This window comes from Triticum aestivum, chromosome 6B, assembly GCF_018294505.1.
Source record: "Triticum aestivum cultivar Chinese Spring chromosome 6B, IWGSC CS RefSeq v2.1, whole genome shotgun sequence".
Lineage (NCBI taxonomy): Eukaryota > Viridiplantae > Streptophyta > Magnoliopsida > Poales > Poaceae > Triticum > Triticum aestivum.
Window position 1 is genome coordinate 656,177,948 of NC_057810.1, and position 19,708 is coordinate 656,197,655.

At 47.1% G+C, this 19,708-nt stretch overlaps 1 protein-coding gene across 1 annotated transcript; it reads right to left on the reverse strand.

Moving 5' to 3' along the window:
• Window positions 1-15,799: 15,799 nt before the first annotated feature.
• On the reverse strand, window positions 15,800-19,350 carry LOC123139529 (heat shock cognate 70 kDa protein-like). The gene is made up of 2 exons (XM_044559304.1): window positions 19,152-19,350; window positions 15,800-17,310 (listed from the first exon to the last, which is right to left on the reverse strand). Exons 1-2 carry the CDS (start codon window positions 19,174-19,176, stop codon window positions 15,800-15,802), a joined length of 1,536 nt encoding a protein of 511 aa, XP_044415239.1. The 5' UTR covers window positions 19,177-19,350.
• Between the last annotated feature and the right edge of the window lie 358 nt (window positions 19,351-19,708).

Below are 19,708 nucleotides of genomic sequence, written 5' to 3' on the forward strand. Positions count from 1 at the left end.
CTCCGAGGGACAGAGGCAGAGGAAAACGAAGAGTGCAGAATATAGGAGCGTGCGTGACGTTTGGGGAAACTGCAGGGGCTGTATCTAAATTTGTAGTGTAAAGGAAGGCGAGAGGCTACCAGGCAGTAGGAAAGCAGAAGCCGAAGGATTTTACAGAACTCAACGAACTTCAGCAATAATTACCCAAACAAAAGCAAGGTAGTATTACTCCGTGAAATGGAGAGTTTTCCCGCATCTGAATCCCGTAGAAATTTTTTGTCACAACGTTGGAGTCGGAAGATTGACCGATGGCAAGCGTTGGGCCTGATTTATACTAAGATAAGAAATGACAACTATTGAGTTAAATATCTCTCTAAAAAACTTTGACACAAAATACTGTGTCTACCGTCATTTCTAACCATCCATTTTATATTCTTACTTTTTGCAGGTGAAAACCTTGTATTACTCAACTCATAGAATTACAATCATCAGCAGCTAGCTGAACAGTTTTCTCAGGGCCAAAACCTTACCATGTCATGGTTCTATCTTTTTTTTCTAAGGAATGTCATGGTTCTATCTTTGGTATGAGCAAAAGTAGCTAAACTGTCACTGTCCAATTAATATCGCATCCCGTGCGTCGCCTACCTCCTGGCGACTCGTGGGAAACCCCTGCACGCTGCAAAACCTCATCCCATCTCCATCTCGTCTTGCCGCCGCTAGAGGCTGCCGCGGGCGAAGCCCGGGCAGGCTCCAAGGACGGCGGCTTCGGGGCACTTCACCTGGTGGTGCAACGCATCAGTGGGAGCGTTAATTCCACGGCCATGACTGCTTCTGCTGTCAGGACCGGTAGGCGGCTTGTCTCTTCCTTAAGAGGTTGTGCACCGGAGTCAGATTTTTGGTCTATGGGTGTTAGAATTAGAGATAGATTGTAATCTCAACTGTTTATCTTCTTCTCTCTCCCGTAACAACCTGTATCTCTATCCTCATGTACGGAACCTGTATCCTAGCGATCTGGTTCAACTTGTAAGCCACGGCAAGGGCTCTTCATGCCGTCGATCAATATAAGCTCACGCGGCTCTCCACGGAGAGTAGGAACGCTTCCATCTGACATGGTATACAGAGCCATCCTCTTCCCATCTATCTAGCCAAAGCTCCATCAACCACCAAAAGTCAGATCGCCATATCCTCCTCGGCTCCCGTTGCCCTCAACCTAGGTGCACCACCTGCCGAGAAGCTTACCAAGGGGAATTTTCTCCTATGGAAGGCTCGAGTGATGCCGGCCCTGCGAGGAGCGCAGGTCACCGGCCTCCTGGATGGAATCGACGCAGCGCCCCCGAAGACGGAGCAGCAGCAGCAGTCGGACAAGACGATGGTCCCGGTGCCCAATCCCCTCTATGCGCCATGGCTGTCCAAAGATCAGCAAGTCCTCATCTATCTCCTAAACTCTCTGTGAAAGGAAATCCTCGCCCAAGTTGTGAGTAAAGAAAATACCTTTGATTTATGGACTGCCATCACCATTATGTTTGCTTCGCAGTCTCAATCTCGAATCATGAATTTGAGAATTGCCATCACCACCACCAAGAAGGGCTCCATGTCAAGCACCTCCTACATCGCCCGTATGAAAAATCTGGGGGATGAACTTGCTGCAGCAGGCCGGCTTGTCTCTGATCCAGAGATGGTGGACTATGTCCTTGCTGGTCTCGATCGGGACTATGATCCGGTCGTGGCGATGATCGCCGCCAAATCCTCTATCACCGTCGACGAACTCTTCGCCCAGATCGCTGCCTTCGATCAACGGGTGGAGATGCTAGGCGACGGTCCAGAAACTGGCTTCAACACCTCCGCAAATCTGGTGTACAGGGGGCGTGGCCAGCCTCGCGGCAGGGGGCGCGGGCGCGGCAACAGAGGCCGCGGCCGAGGGAGAAGCTCGCCCTCCTCCTCTTCTTCAAGCGGCGGCAACAGGAGAGGTGGTCGTCCCCAACAACAGCAGCAGCAACGACCACAACACCAGGACTATCCCGAGTGCCAAATATGCCTCAAGCATCACCGCGGGGGCGCCCGCGAGTGTTGGGATCGCTATGAGGACGATGAGTATAAAGAAAAGGAGGCAAACATCGCCACCGACTCCTACGGCATCGACACAAACTGGTATGCGGACTGCGGCGCCACCAATCATATTACAGGGGAAGTCGACAAGCTGACGGTCAGAGACAAGTACCGTGGGCATGACCAAGTGCACACTGCAAGTGGATCTGGTATGGAAATGACTCACATTGGTTGTTCAATTGTTAAAACTCCCATGAAAAACTTGCATCTTAAAAGAGTTCTATATGTGCCCACAACATCAAAGAACCTTCTTTCTGTTCATAGATTTACCCTTGATAATCGTGTTCTCATTGAATTCCATCCATATTTCTTTTTGGTAAAGGACTTGACACGAGGAGAATCCTTCTTAGGGGAAAGTGCGTGGGAGGTCTCTACTCGCTCATATCTTCATCAACATCATCAAATAAACAAGCTTTCATTGCTGTCAAGCCTTCATCATCAAAGTGGCATAGTAGACTAGGTCATCCTTCGTCAGTTATTGTTAAATTTGTTCTTAGCAAGAATAATCTTCCTTATTCTCATGAGTCCAATGTTGAGTCTGTTTGTGACCCGTGTCAACAAGCTAAAAGTCATCAGTTTCCATATCCCATATCTACCAGTATTTCAACTGCACCATTGCAACTTGTGTTTTCAGATGTGTGGGGGCCAGCCCCCACTTCCGTTGGTATACACTCATATTATGTTAGTTTCATTGATGACTATAGCAAGTTTACATGGATCTACCTCCTCAAGAAACGATCTGAAGTATTTCAAGTTTTCAAGAACTTCCCAAATCTTGTTGAGCGCCAATTAAACAGTAAAATCATTGCCATGCAAACCGACTGGGGAGGTGAATACAGAAAACTAAATTCCTTCTTTTAAGAACTTGGCATCTCACATCATGTGGCATGCCCTCATGCACACCAACAGAATGGCTCCGCTGAAAGGAAGCATCGCCATGTTGTTGAAGTAGAACTAGCTCTACTAGCAAATTCATCTATGCCACTAAAATTCTGGGATGAAGCCTTCTTAACTGCCACATATCTCATAAACTTGCTGCCCAGCAAGGTCATAAATTTTGAAACTCCCATCACACGCCTCTTTGGCATCTCTCCTGACTATAAGTCGCTACATGTATTTGGCTGTGCTTGTTGGCCAAATCTTCGACTGTATAATACACGCAAGCTTGCTTTCCGCTCAAAGAAGTGCGTGTTTCTTGGGTATAGTCCCATTCACAAAGGAGTCAAATGCCTAGATGTGTCTACTGGCAGGGTATACATCTCGTGATGTAGTATTTGATGAGTCAGTCTTTCCTTTTGAATCCCTTCATCCTAATGCCGGAGCACTTCTCAAACAAGCAATCCTTCTTCTTCCACCACATCTCCAAAACTCTGATCATGGGGGCGACAATTGTACTAATCCAACTGATGATCCTACTAGCAGGACTGTGTCTCCATGTGTGCAGGATCATGCAGCAGAAAACGGTGCAGAAATTGGAGGAGAAAATGATCAAATTTTTGCAGAAAATGAGCCCTGATTGCATGCAGCAGAAGAGGACGAAGCCGGCGCGGAGCACGAGGCGGATCTGGAGTCACCTGGAACTCCTGTTCGCCTGACTGCCTTAGATCGGGTGAACAGATACGCGCCGAGCCGCATGCCCGGCCTCCTCCAGTCGCGCCAACCAGTCGGCGTTGCATCATCACGTGCGGACAAACCGCGCTCCACACCGCGTCCCACGCGCGGGCCAGCAACATCGCCAAATTCGGTGGGGTCCGCGTCAGGGTCCCCGTCTCGCGCGCATGCACCAGCAATCAGCGAAGGGGTAGGAGATTTGGTGGGGTCCGCGTCGGGATCCCCGCCACTTTTGCATGCGCTAGCGGTTAGTGGCGGATCTTCTGCGGCAATACACTCGAATGAATCAGACACACCTCGGGCCGCAGGATCTGCTGTGGAAAGCGAATCTGGGCACTCTTTGGGATCTTCTGTGCCGGAGTCTTCTGCGCCATCTCCTGCAGTACGACCAACACGCACACGTCGAAGCCAGCCCCAACAAGTTACAACTTCATGTGTCATGACTCGGTCGCAAAAAGGTATAAGAAATCCCAAAGTCCGAACTGATGGTACTATTCCATACAGTATGTTGTGTATCGCAGGGGAACCAACAAAATTGGAAGATGCACTTGGAGATCCCAAATGGAAAAATGCAATGGATGATGAATATTCAGTGCTTATGAGGAACAAGACTTGGCATCTTGTACCAGAGAAAAGAGGTAAAAATATTATTTATTGTAAGTGGGTTTACAGAATCAAAAGAAAGGCAGATGGCTCCATTGACAGGTATAAAGCTCGTTTGGTTGCAAAAGGGTTCAAACAACGCTATGGTTTGGACTATGAGGATACTTTCAGTCCTGTTGTCAAAGCTGCAACTATTAGACTTGTGTTAGCTATTTCTATGTCCAGGGGATGGAGCTTGAGACAGCTAGACGTTCAGAACGCGTTCTTGCATGGTGTTCTGGAAGAGGAGGTTTACATAAGACAACCACCTGGGTATGTAGACAAGAAGGAACCTCATCATGTGTGCAAGCTTGACAAGGCGCTCTATGGCCTGAAACAAGCACCAAGGGCATGGTACTCAAGGTTAAGCTCTCAGTTAAGGTGTCTAGGCTTTGTTGCATCTAAGGCTGACACTTCATTGTTCATCTACAACAAGGCAAACATAACTATTTTATACTAGTATATGTGGATGATATCATAGTTGCAAGCTCATCACAAAGTGCTACTAATGCCCTTCTGCATGATTTAAGCTCAGAGTTTGCTTTGAAGGATCTTGGTGATCTACACTTCTTCTTGGGCATTGAAGTAAAGAAGGTTCAAGATGGCATAGTACTGAACCAGGAAAAATATGCCACTGAACTTCTAGCTCGCATGGGGATGAAAGATTGTAAGCCTTCACCCACACCATTATCCTCTTCAAAAAAACTCTCAACTTTTGAAGGTGATCCGCTCAAGGAGGAAAAAATCACAAGGTACAGAGGTGCAGTAGGAGCCTTACAGTATTTAACATTGACAAGACCAGATATTTCCTTTGTTGTTAACAAGGTTTGTCAGTATCTTCATGCACCCACTACTGTACATTGGACAGCTGTTAAAAGAATTGTACGGTATATAAAACATACTGTGAGTTTAGGTCTTCAAGTTAAACGCTCCAACTCCACTCTTGTTAGTGCCTTCTCTGATGCAGACTGGGCAGGATGCAGTGATGACAGGAGGTCAACTGGAGGGTTTGCAGTATTTTTTGGTTCTAATCTTATCTCTTGGAGTGCTAGGAAACAAGCCACAATATCCAGGTTAAGTACTGAAGCTGAGTACAAGTCACTAGCAAATGCTACTGCTGAAATCATTTGGGTTGAATCGTTGCTCAATGAATTGGGAATTAAACAGCATCGTGTGTCATGTTTGTGGTGTGATAATCTAGGAGCCACATATCTTTCTGCAAACCCTGTGTTTCATGGTAGAACCAAGCACATAGAAATTGACTTTCATTTTGTAAGAGAGAGGGTTGCAGAGAAGAAGTTGGACATACGATTCATTCCTTCACTAGTAGAAAACGGAGCTTTAAAACCGGTTCGTAAGGGCCTTTAGTGCCGGTTCTGCAACCGGCACTAAAGGGTGGAGACTAAAGCCCCCCCCTTTTAGTACCGGTTGGGCACGAACCGCCACTAAAGGCCCACCATGTGGCGTCAGCTCGCATCGTGGTATGGGGGACCTTTAGTCATATATTTTTTTGATTTTTTTTTTTGAAAATTTTGTAAAAAATATTTTTTTTTAATTTTCAATTTTCTGGATTATTTGATGATTTAGTCTCTAATCACCCCTCTTAACTGCTCAAGTGTGGATTACTCATTCCAAATTGTCTAACTTCCCGGCCGGTCACCCATCCTCTCACTCCCCCAGCCTGAGCACGCTTAACTTCAGAGTTCTATTCCCCCTACTTTCCAAGTTTGCATTTGTTGTTTTCCTGACAAATGTAAGCTGTCAATCCTATTAACCCTCAGTAGTTTAGCTTGAGCATTAGGTCACACGTTTTACCGTTTGAGTTTGGAAATATTATTCTAAAAAACAGTTAGTAACACTAATATTTCTTGAATAAGTTTGACCACAGTTTGACCATAGTTTGACCAGATTTGATCATAGTTTGACCAGATTTGACCAAAATTCAAAATTTTGAAATAATTATTTAGTAAGACTAATATTCTTGGATAATTATGTAGCAACATTTATACTTCTTGAATAATTAGTTTGACCAGATTTAACCAAAATTAAAAAAAACTGAAATTTGAGCACATCTTTTTTTCCTTTTGGAATTTGACGATTCTAAAAAATTGCAAACAGGCCGTAGGCTGTCAAAATCGGATGCGTATTTTCGTGCTGAATTTTTTGATATATTATACATTTTTTCCGACATTGTATGCAAAAGTTATAGCCGTTTTATATTTTCCCTACACTTTTTGCAAAACATGTCCAAATATAAGTTTTTTAATTTTCCTAACTAGTAGATGTAGTAATATAACTACATCTCGAACAATTTTATTTTTTGAATTTTTTATCATTTTCTTTTGTATTTCTCAAAAAGTAAATGGTGATACAAGGGGGGTAGAGTTTGAAAATTGCCCTATAGTACCGGTTTGTGTCTTCAATCGGGACTATAGGTCAAACCCCTTTAGTACCAGTTCGTGGCACGAACCGGTACTAAAGGTTAGCCTTTTACTACCGGTTTGTGCCACGAACCGGTACTAAAGGTGGTCGCGGGGCCCCGGCCTGACGCCAGCCTGCCACCACCCCTTTAGTACCGGTTCGTAGCACGAACCGGTACTAAAGGGTCAAAACGAACCGGCGTTAATGCATAGCCGTTCGAACTGGCACTAATGGTACCATTAGTACCGGGCCAAAATCAAACCGGGACTAATGTGACTCACATTAGGTCCTTTTTCTACTAGTGCTTCCAAAGATCAAGTTGCAGATGGATTCACCAAAGCTTTGCCAGTCAAGCCATTTGAAGAATTCAAGAAGAATCTCAATGTAGGATAGTTGAGATTAAGGGAGGGTGTTAGAATTAGAGATAGATTGTAATCTCAACTGTTTATCTTCTTCTCTCTCCCGTAACAACCTGTATCTCTATCCTCATGTACCGAACCTATATCCTAGCGATCTGGTTCAACTTGTAAGCCATGGAAAGGGCTCTTCTTGCCCTCGATCAATATAAGCTCACGCGGCTCTCCACGGAGAGTAGGAACGCTTCCATCTGACATATTAAATTCATGCTCCAGCTAACTCATCCAAAAGTCTAAACTGATGGAGGGAGGCGGGTAATATATTTCAACACTCCCCCTCACGTCTACTCTATTTTAGTCCTTAGACGTGGGATCGATGTAAGCCACAGAATCGTTATATTTAATATTGCGTTGGCAGGATCTTGAACTCAATACCTATTGGCTCGGATACCATATAGAAGTGCATGCTTTAGCCAATGCAACCAAAAGACCGATCTGATGGAAGAGACTAGGCAGCACATTATACGTCAACACTCCTCCTCATGTGTGGCTCCCTTAGGCCTAAACATGGACCGAAAGTGGGCTGCAATTTAATTGCACTAGCCGGGTCTTGAACTCAAAACCTCTACACCCTAAATGAAAAAGAAATAGTAATTCAACAAAGGTAAAAAAATTCTGAAAATATGTTTGAAATAGACTTCACCTTTTATTGTACTCACGAGGAAAAAATCCACAAAAAAAATCTCCCTTTGAGTTCTTTTCAAAAGAGACAATTTTTTGGCCAAAATAGTGTGAATAGTGACCTATAATAGCAAATAAATTTTGTCTTCTTTGCTCTGAAGTCAACTTCGGGTTTTTTCGCGAAAATTTATATACTAGTGCAAAAGTAAGTCAAGTTTTTTGTCAAAATAGTTCTTACCTATTTTGACTTTTTATTAAAATATTAAAAAATAATTTCTGTATAGGATGCATATACAACTAAAAACCAAAGTGTATTTCCCATTGTGCACCAATCAATATTGTGGCTCGGCGGGAGGCAAAACCTATGTGGGTCCTGATCCGAGACGAACATGCCAGTGCGGGCGTCCCTCTGCTCCGTGCATCTTCTCCCCGCCCCATATTGTCCTAAGAGCATCTCCAGCCGCGCCCCCAACACGGCCCCACAGGCGATTTTTTTCGCGCCAGCGCCAAAAAAATGGCCCAGTCGCGCCCCCAGGAGCCCGTTTTTTGCTGGCTTGGGCCGAAATCAGCGCCGGCGGATCCAGGCCGAACCCGACACGCTGGGGGCGCTCGGGGGCGCCGAGGCGAGCGGTTTTGGCACGAAAGAGCGGCGGGCCCGCCGAGTCAGCGACGCGCGCCTCGTCGTCATCGAAATGCCTCGGTTTTCCTCGTGGAATCAATGGCAAGGCTGCCGCCGGTCAGCCTTTCCATTGATTCCTCACGGGCGGCGCATCACAGGCGGTGCGGCGACACCTCCCCTCCCTCCACACATACACACGGCGCGAGCTATATAAACCGATGGCCTCCCTCGCCTCTAGCCACACCACAACCGCCCATCAACCGCCACCGAGCTCTCCCTCTCTCCCCATCCACAGCCGCTCGCCGACGCTTCTTCCCTCCCCTCTCCCTCTCTCCCAAGCCCGATGGCCGCGCGACTCCCCGGCGACGCGGCGGCGGCCAACGGCTTCGGCCGCCGCTCGCTCCACGAGTGGGAGGCCTGGCTACTCTTTGAGGCGAACATCCTGGTGTCGCCGGGCCGACGGGGTGGAGTCTCAGCAAAGGGGGTGTGCCCATTCACCCGGTGCCCGATGTCAAGGCACGCCCTGCCTTTTTTGCCACTGAGGTCGACCGCGTGCGAGCCTCCCTGACAGAGGAGCAGCGCGCCCTCCCCCAGTACGCCGCCAACAACCACGCGTCGTGGGCGGCGTACTTCCAATACCACCAGGAACAGAGGCTGGCATCCACCAACGGGGCGCCGGTGGTGGGCAGCGTCAAGAACAGCGAGGGGTACCGCATATGGTGGGGCGCCCCTGACCGCATGCTCCACGACGTGTTGGAGCACCTCGAGGGCCGCAACGACCTGCCGCTGGCGTACCCTGCCGCGGCGGCCGCCCGGTCCACCGCCGGAGCGCCGGGAAGTGGATGCCCAGGAGGTTCGGCTCCTTCTCAACTTCCTCCTCCCACTCCTCCTCCCGCTCCTCTTCCCATTCCTCCGGCTCGCCGGCGGTGTTCGGCGTCAAGGCCGAGCCCGCAGCAGAGACGTCGCTCGACCGGCGCACTCGCAGCACTGGCATCGTCATAAATGAGGGCGGCCGGCGCGCCTCCTCCTCGGCTCCTCCGCGCTTCGTCAAACTGAAGACAGAGCCGGGGCTCGCGGCCATGAAAATGGAGCCGTGGCTCCCCGCCGTGAAGACGGAGTACGGCGCCGGGGAGCTCGACGACGCGGCGGCCCTAAAATGGGCGTGCGTTGACTGGGTGCACATGGAGATGGAGCGCCAGCGCCGCGCCCTAGAGCAGTTCAAACATCAGCGCCGGGGCGACGACGAGGGATGCACCGTCGTCCTCGACGACAGCGATGACGACGACGTGCCCCACCGCCACCGTTCCGCCATAACGAAGCCGGGAAGGGGTCCAGCAGGGGCGACCGCGTCAAGGAGGAGAAGGCCGCCGCCGACGATGGCGAGGATGGCGGCGACAGCGGCAACTTCGCCGCACTCAGCGCATTGGCCCGTAGTTGTAGTTCAAGACTTTTTTCAATAACTTTGCTATGTAAAATGTCGAACATGTCTAATATATGCCTAGTTTGCCAAATTTTAGCCGAACTTGGCCGAATACTCTTTTTTTAACATAACTGGCGTCTGGGGGCGGCCCTGGGGTCGGCGGCTAGGAACCCACTCGCCCCCAGGCCGATTTTTTGCGTCAGCTCGCCCCCATGTGGCGATTTTATGCGCCCCTTGGGGGGCCAACGGCTGGAGATGCTCTAAGTTCATCGGCATCCACAGGAGCTCGCCCTTCGGCGCCGCCCTTCTTGATATGAGCTAGCTCCACTCAGCTGTTGTTCTTTGTGTTGCAATGTCTCTTGCCGGTGCCGATGACGGGATGGTTGGTCCGGGGTCGTGGGTGTTGTTCTTCGCCGCCGGACAAATCCGTCTCCATGCTACTGATCTGCCTGGGTAGCGCCCTCTCTGACGAGGCGGTGGTCGGTGGTGGTGTGCTCCGCAGCTGATGTTGTAGCATCCAGTTTCGTCCGTTTTTGCTCGGTTTCCATCCCTACATGTAGATCGTGTTTCCTTGGTGCTAGATCAGTCTCAAAGTTCAATTCTGTGGTACTGGTAGTACCATGGCATTGCAGTGAAAAACGTATTGAAACCATTCCATATAGTTGTATAGCCGATTAGGGCATCTTTAACGGCAACCCACAAATTTCCTCCCCAATTCGTCCACGGACAGGGGAAGATCCAGTCCGCGAACACGGATGCAAGAGAACGCCATCCAACATTAGCCGCATATATTTTAAACTCTATTTCAATAAACCGGATGAAATTCGTGCAAACAATGCAGGATTTTTTATAAACATGAGAATTCCATACAAACATCACTACTAGAAAAACGGCTATAGCTAATATGAACATTAATGGCGCACCACGTATGTGGTGCGCCACTGCCATATAGCAGTGGCGCACCATATATATGTACGCCATCAAACTTCAAATACTAATGGTGCACCACATATACGGTGCGCCACTATTAACATTTTTTTTTCAAAACTAGTAATGGCGCACCAGGGGATAGTGCATCATTACTAGTTTTAACTAGTAATGGCGCACCACACCCTCGGTGCGCCACTACTAACAATTTTTTTATTTATTTTTTCAAAACTAGTAATGGCGCACTACACCCACGGTGCGCCATTACTAACTTTGACCAAAAATTCCACCGAATGCACCCCCTCCACCCCGTGGACCGCATTTTCAGTTTTAAAAAATAAAAGAAAATGACGGAAATGTCAAAAAAATAAAAGAAAATAAGTTTCCCATCTGATATGTGGTCTAGTTGTTGGAAAAATTTACAAATATGAATTTTGAATTTATTTGCAAAATCTCTCTGGAACCCCCGTTGAAGATTTTTAGAATCTCCAAAAACTTAACAGAAAAAAAGATACGGGGCTTTTATGATCTAGAGGGGGAAAACAGAAAAAAAAAACAAAATTAGTAATGGCGCACCTTTTGCTAGGTGCGCCACTAGTAACGAAAAAAAATTGTTTTCGAATTTTTTTTGTAAAAAATGTTCAAAATATGATACGTAATATGACGGGGAAGTTTAAAATATTTTTTCAAAATTTCATCACACTCATGAACATGAACAAAGTCCTAGACATCAACAAGGTTTAATAGGGTTGATATGATAGATATATCAACAATTGCCTGTTAAGTGAGTGCTGGGGTTGGATAGAACTATGAAGTTAAGCGTGCTCGGGCTGGAGTAGTGTGAGGATTGATGACCTTCCGGAAAGTTTGACCACAAACTGTGATTTGACTTGAGATTAAGCATATTGTCCCGAGATTAAGCCAAAGCGTCCGGGATTAAGAAAAAATTGAAAAAAAATTGAAAAAAAAATTGTTAATTATGGCGCACTTCCATGTGATGCGCTATTACTAACTCAGATAGTAATGGCACACTTCTAAGCATATTAATGGCGCACCAAATGTGCGCCATTAGTATTTGTTACTAGCGGCGTGGTAATAGTGACGCACCTATAGTGCGCCATTAATGGAAAAAGTAGGTGCGCCACTAATAGGCGTTTTTCTAGTAGTGCATGACGAATTTTCATTACATTTCGAAGATCTAGAGCAAAAAAAATACTCGGCCCTAAACCTGACCTACAGTGGCAGTTCCCGGCGTCGAAACTCGTGTCGTCCTCCACTCACCGTCTTCATGTGCACAGGCGATAAGACTGAAGGAGTGAAGGTGCGGTCTCCGGCGAGGAAGAGTAGAACACGGGAGATAGACTGACCCACATGGGACACCAGGCCCTGCCGCCTCCCGTGGCCTACTCATCCTCAGAGGAGTCTGCGACTGATGTCTACTATGCAACCTTCTCGTTGTAGACGTTGTTGGGCCTCCAAGTGCAGAAGTTTGTAGGACAGTAGCAAATTTCCCTCAAGTGGATGACCTAAGGTTTATCAATTCGTGGGAGGTGTAGGATGAAGATGGTCTCTCTTAAACAACCCTGCAACCAAATAACAAAGAGTCTGTTGTGTCTCCAACACACCCAATACAATAGTAAATTGTATAGGTGCACTAGTTCGGTGAAGAGATGGTGATACAAGTGCAATATGAAAGATAGATATAGGTTTTTGTAATCTAAAAATATAAAAACAGCAAGGTAACAAGTGGCAAAAGTGGGCGTAAACGGTATTGAAATGCTAGGAAACAAGGCCTAAGGTTCATAATTTCACTAGTGCAAGGTCTCTCAACAATAATAACATAACTGGATCATATAAATATCCCTCAACATGCAACAAAGAGTCACTCCAAAGTCACTAATAGCGGAGAACAAACGAAGAGATTATTGTAGGATACGAAACCACCTCAAAGCTATCATTTCTGATCGATCTATTCAAGAGTTCGTAGTAAAATAACACGAAGCTATTCTTTCCGTTAGATCTATCATAGAGTTCGTACTAGAATAACACCTTAAGACACAAATCAACCAAAACCCTAATGTCACATAGATACTCCAGTGTCACCTCAAGTATCCGTGGGTATGATTATACGATATGCAACACACAATTTCAGATTCATCTATTCAACCAACACAAATAACTTCAAAAAATGCCCCAAAGTTTCTATCGGAGAGTTAAGACGAAAATGTGTTCCAACCCCTATGCATAAGTTCACAAGGTCACTGAACCCGCAAGTTGATCACCAAAACATACACCAAGTAGATCACATGAATATCCCATTGTCACCATAGATAAGCACATGCAAGACATACATCAAGTGTTCTCAAATCATTAAAGACTCAATCTGATAAGATAACTTTAAAGGGAAAACTCGATCCATTACAAGAGAGTAGAGGGAGAGAAAAATCATAAGATCCAACTATAATAGTAAGGCTCGCGATACATCAAGATCATGCCATATCAAGAACACGAGAGAGAGAGAGATCAAACACATAGCTACTGGTACATACCCTCAGCCCCGAGGGTGAACTACTCCCTCCTCGTCATGGAGAGCGCCACGATGATGAAGATGGCCACGGGTGAGGGATCCCCCCTCCGGCAGGGTGCCGAAACAGGGTCTTTATTGGTTTTTGGTGGCTACAGAGGCTTGCGGCGGCGAAACTCCTGATCTATTGTGTTCCCGGATGTTTTCGGAGTATATGGGTATATATAAGAGGAAGAAGTAGGTCGGTGGAGCTGCGAGGGGCCCACGAGGGTGGGGGCGCACCCAAGGGGCAGGCGCGCCTCCCTGCCTCGTGGCCTCCTCGCTTCTTTCTTGACATCCACTCCAAGTCCTCTGGATCACGTTTGTTCAAAAAATCACTCTCCCGAAGGTTTGATTCCGTTTGGACTCCTTTGATATTCCTTTTCTACGAAACACTGAAATAGGCAAAAAAACAACAATTTGGACTGGGCCTCCGGTTAATAGGTTAGTCCCAAACATAATATAAAAGTGTATAATAAAGCCCATTAAACATCCAAAACAGATAATATAATAGCATGGAACAATCAAAAATTATAGATACCTTGGAGACGTATCAGCGGCCTGTCCGTCGCCAGTGAACGTGAGGTCCGCGATGGAAATGGTGACACCGGCGCTGTAGTCGCCCCACCGAGTCGCCTGATGGTTCGGCGGTGGCGCATAGGAGGCGCAGCTGGAGTTGCTCTCCTCCGCGGTCGCATGCAACTGCGCCTCCACGACGGTCGCTTCCTGGCGAGTAACGGCTTGAGCACGGACGGCAGCGTAGATGGCACGCTGCACCACGACAAATTTAGGTTTCGCCTTGGCTATGGCCACCACGGCCTCCTCGCTCACCCGTTCGCCGTAGATCTGGCCCTCCACCAGTCGGTGCTGCTCCAGGAGGAACATGTTGTACCGCTATTCCTCTTGCGCCTGTTGGAACGTCGACAAAGGCACTGGCGCAGGTTTCACCTCCGCCATGGCGGCTTTGTAGTGTGCCCGCACTGCTCCATGATGAAGCCGACATGCACAGGAGGCACGGGAATCGGGGCAGTATCGTGGGAGCCCATCCCCATTGTGTTCTCATCCTCATCATCGGAGACCTCGGGTGAGCTGGCCGGCAAGCCGGCCTCGATCCGCCTGGCACGGCGTCTCTAGTAGGCGGTGGCAAGGGCGACCACGGCATGCTTCATCTCCATGGAGAGGCTCTCCCACAGAGCTTCGTTGCCTACAGTCATAGAGGATGCAGTGTAAAGGAGGAGGATGGGAGGGGCTTCTATTGTAGTGTGGAGTTAGCTGGGTGTGGTCGCCTTTATATAGCGGATTTCGATGAGGCGCGGCCTCCGCGTGTGTCAATGCGCGACATCGGAGTGGGTTTCTCGGCCGGCGAGCCAACTTAATAGCGGCATACAGACGATCGTCGCTATTGAACGGGTGTGGTAGATATTCATCCTGTCCCATCCAGTCATGCGTCTCCGGCATTGAACAGGCGCGGACACCAGAGACGCGCGCGGGCGGCACCCTAGGCTGGCGCACCACTTCAATGGTGGAAGCAGTGAGTGGTCGCGTCCGTCCTGAGCTATCTTCAATGTTGAGCGACACGCTCTACAGCGGCATGAATGCGGGCAGCTGGCACCGGGCGGGAATGCGCGCAGGCGAGGGAGGAGGGATTTTGGTGGGCCAAGGAGGTCAGAAGAGGGTGTAGGATCGGTCCGGACTCGTTGAAAGCCCCCTCTCCCTCGGCCGGCGCACCACTTCAATGGCGGAAGCAGTGAGAGGTCGCGTCCGCCCTGATCTATTTTTAATGTTGAGCGACGCGCTCTACAGCGGCAAGAATACGAGCAGCTGGCACCGGGCGGGAATGTGCGCGGGCAAGGGAGGAGGGATTTTTGTGGGCCAAGGAGGTCAGAAGAGGGTGCAGGATAGGCCCGGACTCCTTTAAACCCCCCCCCCCCCCACCCACCCACAGACAAACACACATTTGTCTCCGGTTGGTAGGAGAAATCTCATCCGGACCGCACTGCGTGCGATACAGGCCCGTGTTGGATGGCTTTCGCTGTCCGGACACATGCGGGGTGTTTGCGGGTCAGCGTTGGAGGTGTCCTTAGCACCCACAGATGCGGTAGTCCAACTTTTTTTTTTAACAAAGCGGTAGTCCAACTTGAGAACGCCACTTAGAGGAAAGTGCCCCTAACTTGCCTCTTATTGAAAGTATGAAACAAGTTTAGTATCTAGATGCATCAGTAAATTCTTACGACTCTGCACTACCCCAGTTTGGTTTATGTGTACCGTTGCTGCAAATCAGACAAACCACTGCATATGTAAATAATTGTTTCTACTAGTTATACGATGACGTTCAGTTTGCGATAGGCTTACACCAAACCATGTTATGAACATTTCAGATACACAACTTTCTTGTTGACTCAAAGTTTCAAACAAATAGTACTAGACACCAGATTGATATCGACGATTAATCACGGTCACCAGATAAACACGGCTCAGGAAAAAAACGAAACACAAACGAGGGCCACGCATATGGGCAATGCAAGAAGTATCAGAGTAGTTGCAGGAGTAGTTGGCCATCCGCGTTTCTTGTTCGCTTTCTCTATTTCCATCTTGTCCTCGGATTTGTACTTGTGGGCATCATGCACCATCCGATAAATCTCCTTCCTGGTCAGCCCACCCTTGCCGTTGGTGATGGTGATGCTGTTCTTGTTTCCATTCGCCCTGTCCTCCGCTAACACCTTCAGGACGCCGTTTGCTTCGATTTCGAATGTCACATTGAATGATGGCACGCCCCTCGGTGCCGGAGGGACACCAGTGAGGTCAAACATCCCGAGCAGATTGTTATCCTTGATCAACCCTCCTTCACCCTCGTACACCGAGAAGCGCACGGTGGTCTGGTTGTCAACGCTGGTCGTGTAATCCTTCTCCATTCTAACGGGGATGGTAGTGTTCCTGGGTATCACCACGGACATGATATCGCCTACTACCTCTATCCCGAGCGATAGCGGCGTGACGTCAAGCAGGCGAAAGTTCTTCACCTTCTGGCTGTGCTCGCCGCTGAGGATGGCGGCTTGAATAGCAGCACCATAGGCGACAGCCTCGTCAGGATTGATTCTGTTGCAGAGCTTCTTCCCGTCAAAGAATTCCTGCAGCATCTGCTGCACCTTTGTGATCTTGGTGGAGCCGCCGACGAGCACAACGTCGTGGATCTGTGACTTGTCCATCTTGGCGTCACCGAGGCACTTCTCCACATGCTCAATGCACTTGCGGAAGAGATCCATGTTGAGCTCCTCGAACAGGGCGCGAGTGATGGATACATAGTAGTCAATGCCATCATGGAGCGAGTCGATCTCAAACTTGGCCTGCGCCGTAGAAGACAGCATCCTCTTGGCCCTCTCGCAGGCCGTCTTAAGCCGCATCAGAGCCCTCGGACTGCCACTGATGTCACTCTTGTGTTTCTTCAAGAATTCCTGCAGAAAGTGTTCCACCATTCTGTTGTTGAGATCCTCCCCGCCAAGGTGGGTGTCACCAGACGTGGCCTTGACCGCAAATGTGCCTTTGTCAATGTTTATGACAGAGATATCCAAGGTACCACCACCAAAATCAAATATGAGCACCGTCTTCCCATCACCACTAACGGACGTGTTGTCAAGACCGTAGGCGATGGCGGCGGCCGAGGGCTCGTTGATGATGCGTGTGACGTTGAGGCCAGCAATGAGACCGGCATCGAGGGTGGCCTGGCGCTGCGAGTCGTTGAAGTAGACTGGGACGGTGATAACAGCATTCTTTACGGCGATGTCGAGGTAGGCCTCGGCTGTCTCCCTCATCTTGACAAGAACCATGGAGGATATTTCTTCGGCTGTGAACTGCCTCTCCTCACCCTTATACTTCACCGCAATCATCGGCCGATCACTGTTGCCTGAAATAACTTTGAATGGCCACAACTTCATATCTCTTTGCACACACTCTTCGCTGAACCGTCGACCAATCAGTCGTTTCGCGTCTGAAGAAGAAAAAATGATGCAGTAGTTTCATTATATAGTACATTTCGCAAAGCTAGAGGTATATCAAGAAAACTGAAGACCCAAAAGACTAACTTCACTTCATTGCAAATTTAAGCACCAGCTACATCACAGAGCACATATATTATTGACCACCTGACTATTACAAAGTACAAATCAGTAATATGACAAATATACCAGGTTCCCAGAACATTTCCACAAAACAGGCCCACATCACAAATGCAAAGTTAATGTCTATTGTCTTGTGACATGGTTGATCACTAATTAAATATGTAATTGTGCAAAAATTCTTCTTGGATATATTGTCAGCAATAATTTGTGCACTAAAATACATTCTTCTGGATGCCTATAGAAAATTAAGCTACTCAATTGTTGCATGTCAGAAATGTATGAGCTTCCATGGGTATATGCTTAACTAATTATACTGTCTAACTTTTATAGTTTAAAGCTATGTAATTAGAAAGTTTTAGTTATCGCAGAGAAAATAGGTTTCCTTCACAATAAATAAATAACTAGAGATATAAGTTGCTACATGCAGTTTATAATCTAGGTGGGGTTAAGATTTAAGGAATGAAAACATTTCTCAGTTTAAAATGTATAAATAATTATATTGAAATGTTTTTCTTGGTGTAATTATAGTGTAACGTCGTAGGTACATATCATTTTTTGTGATATAAATATTTGACAATTACAGTGAAATATTGATATTATAGAAATTCCTATGGACCTTTGATAGCTTGCGAGAGCCTTCTCTAGACACCACCTAACCAAAAATATAGTGCTGTTAGAATGTGTATATCCACCAAAATTATTTCGGTTGGCCAAAATTGAAGGTAATTATTAAAAGAAAGCAATTTCAGTTAAAAATCCATTTGTTTCAGCCAAAAACTATTTGTTTAAAGTCTAAAGAATATTTTCCTTAGAATTAACTAGGGAAATTCCACAATGTCACACATATATAAATATCTGAAAATTAAGCCCCAATATCCTCCATACAAATGCTGTCACGACCGCATTGATTGCAAGATTTTTCATTAGGACATTTGGATTCCTGTTACTTTTTATGTGGTTGTGTGATTTTAAAAAATGCATCATGCAGGTTGTTTTTACTAAATACTCCCTCCATCCCAAAATAAGTATCTCAACTTATACTAGCTCTGACACTTATTTTGGGACGGAGGGAGTATTAGTTTGTAGTATATTTCACCAAAAGTTTTCCACTGACTTAAAACTTATTGTTTTTTGTGTTTTTCTATGCTGTAATCAAACAACATTTTGCACAAGTTTAATCACATAGGGTTGAATGGACATGTGAATTGAATCTACATTTTTTAGTATCCTGCTCTTAAAGAGGTTCTTAGTGCTTGTGAGTTGGAAGGTTTTACAACGTGGTAGCATTATCTAGGGTTCTTAGGGTGACTAAATAATAAATGGGACAGACACGGTTTTCGTCCGGTTTTTCGTAAATTAACCGGGCAATTCTCTTCTTCTTAATTAATCGATGAGGCAAATAATTTTGCCTCCGTTTCAAAAAAAAAGGGACATACCAATATGAATAAGCCCGGAAGAAAAGATGCTGGAATCGAGTAGCTAGCTGAGTAAGCATTTGGCAACTGAGGAATATAAGAGATGTCAGGAATCTAAGGCTTTGGGCATGCATCTCCATCATCTCAATAATCAATAAATAAATATATGTAACACACGCACAAAACGCCCTCGCACAAACCAACGACCCTGAGAAACTTAATTAAAGAACAGAATAGTTATCACTAAAAAGAGGAAAAATTCTTAGGTGGCAATCAGTTGATAGTTCTCTTCTCACCGAAGACGGTGTTGACGGGGTTCATGGCCGCGTCGCCGATGAGCCGCCAGGTGTCGGTGAAGGCGACGCAGGACGGCGTGGTGAGGTTGCCCTGGTCGTTAGCGATGACCTCCACGCGTTGGTGCACTGGCCGCCACACGGCCACGCAGGCGTAGGTCGTCCCGAGGTCGATGCCGATCGCCGGCCCGTCGGCCTTCGCGCCTGCTGCCATCTCCACGCGACAAAAGTGGCAGAGGAAAAGGAATAGCGTGACGCTTGGGAATTGCAGTGTTCTATTTAGAGCATGGTTAATAGAAGCGCCGGCTACTAGCTGTATACGAGCTCCATGTCAGCAGTAGCCTTCATAAAAGAAATCTCGTGCAATAAGGCTGCTGCCAATACATGGGTGCTTAGATGAGGTGCTAAGCACATTAAATAGCTTAGCAACTATACTCCCCAATGCATAGGTGCTTAGCTAATGGTTGCTAAGCTTGCTTTATTTAATGATTTAGCAACTAAATCTCTTCATGTATTGGTGGGCTTCCTTCATTTAAATGTTTTGCCTAGGTTCACGCGCT

What these genes read in the sequence shown, in the direction of transcription:
- LOC123139529 (XM_044559304.1), bottom strand. Translation starts at nt 19,176, where the DNA reads ATGAACCCCGTCAACACCGTCTTCG. An exon ending in CCCCGTCAACACCGTCTTCG is followed by an intron (nt 17,311 to 19,151) that starts GTGAGAAGAGAA and finishes TTTCTTCTTCAG; the next exon opens with ACGCGAAACGACTGATTGGT.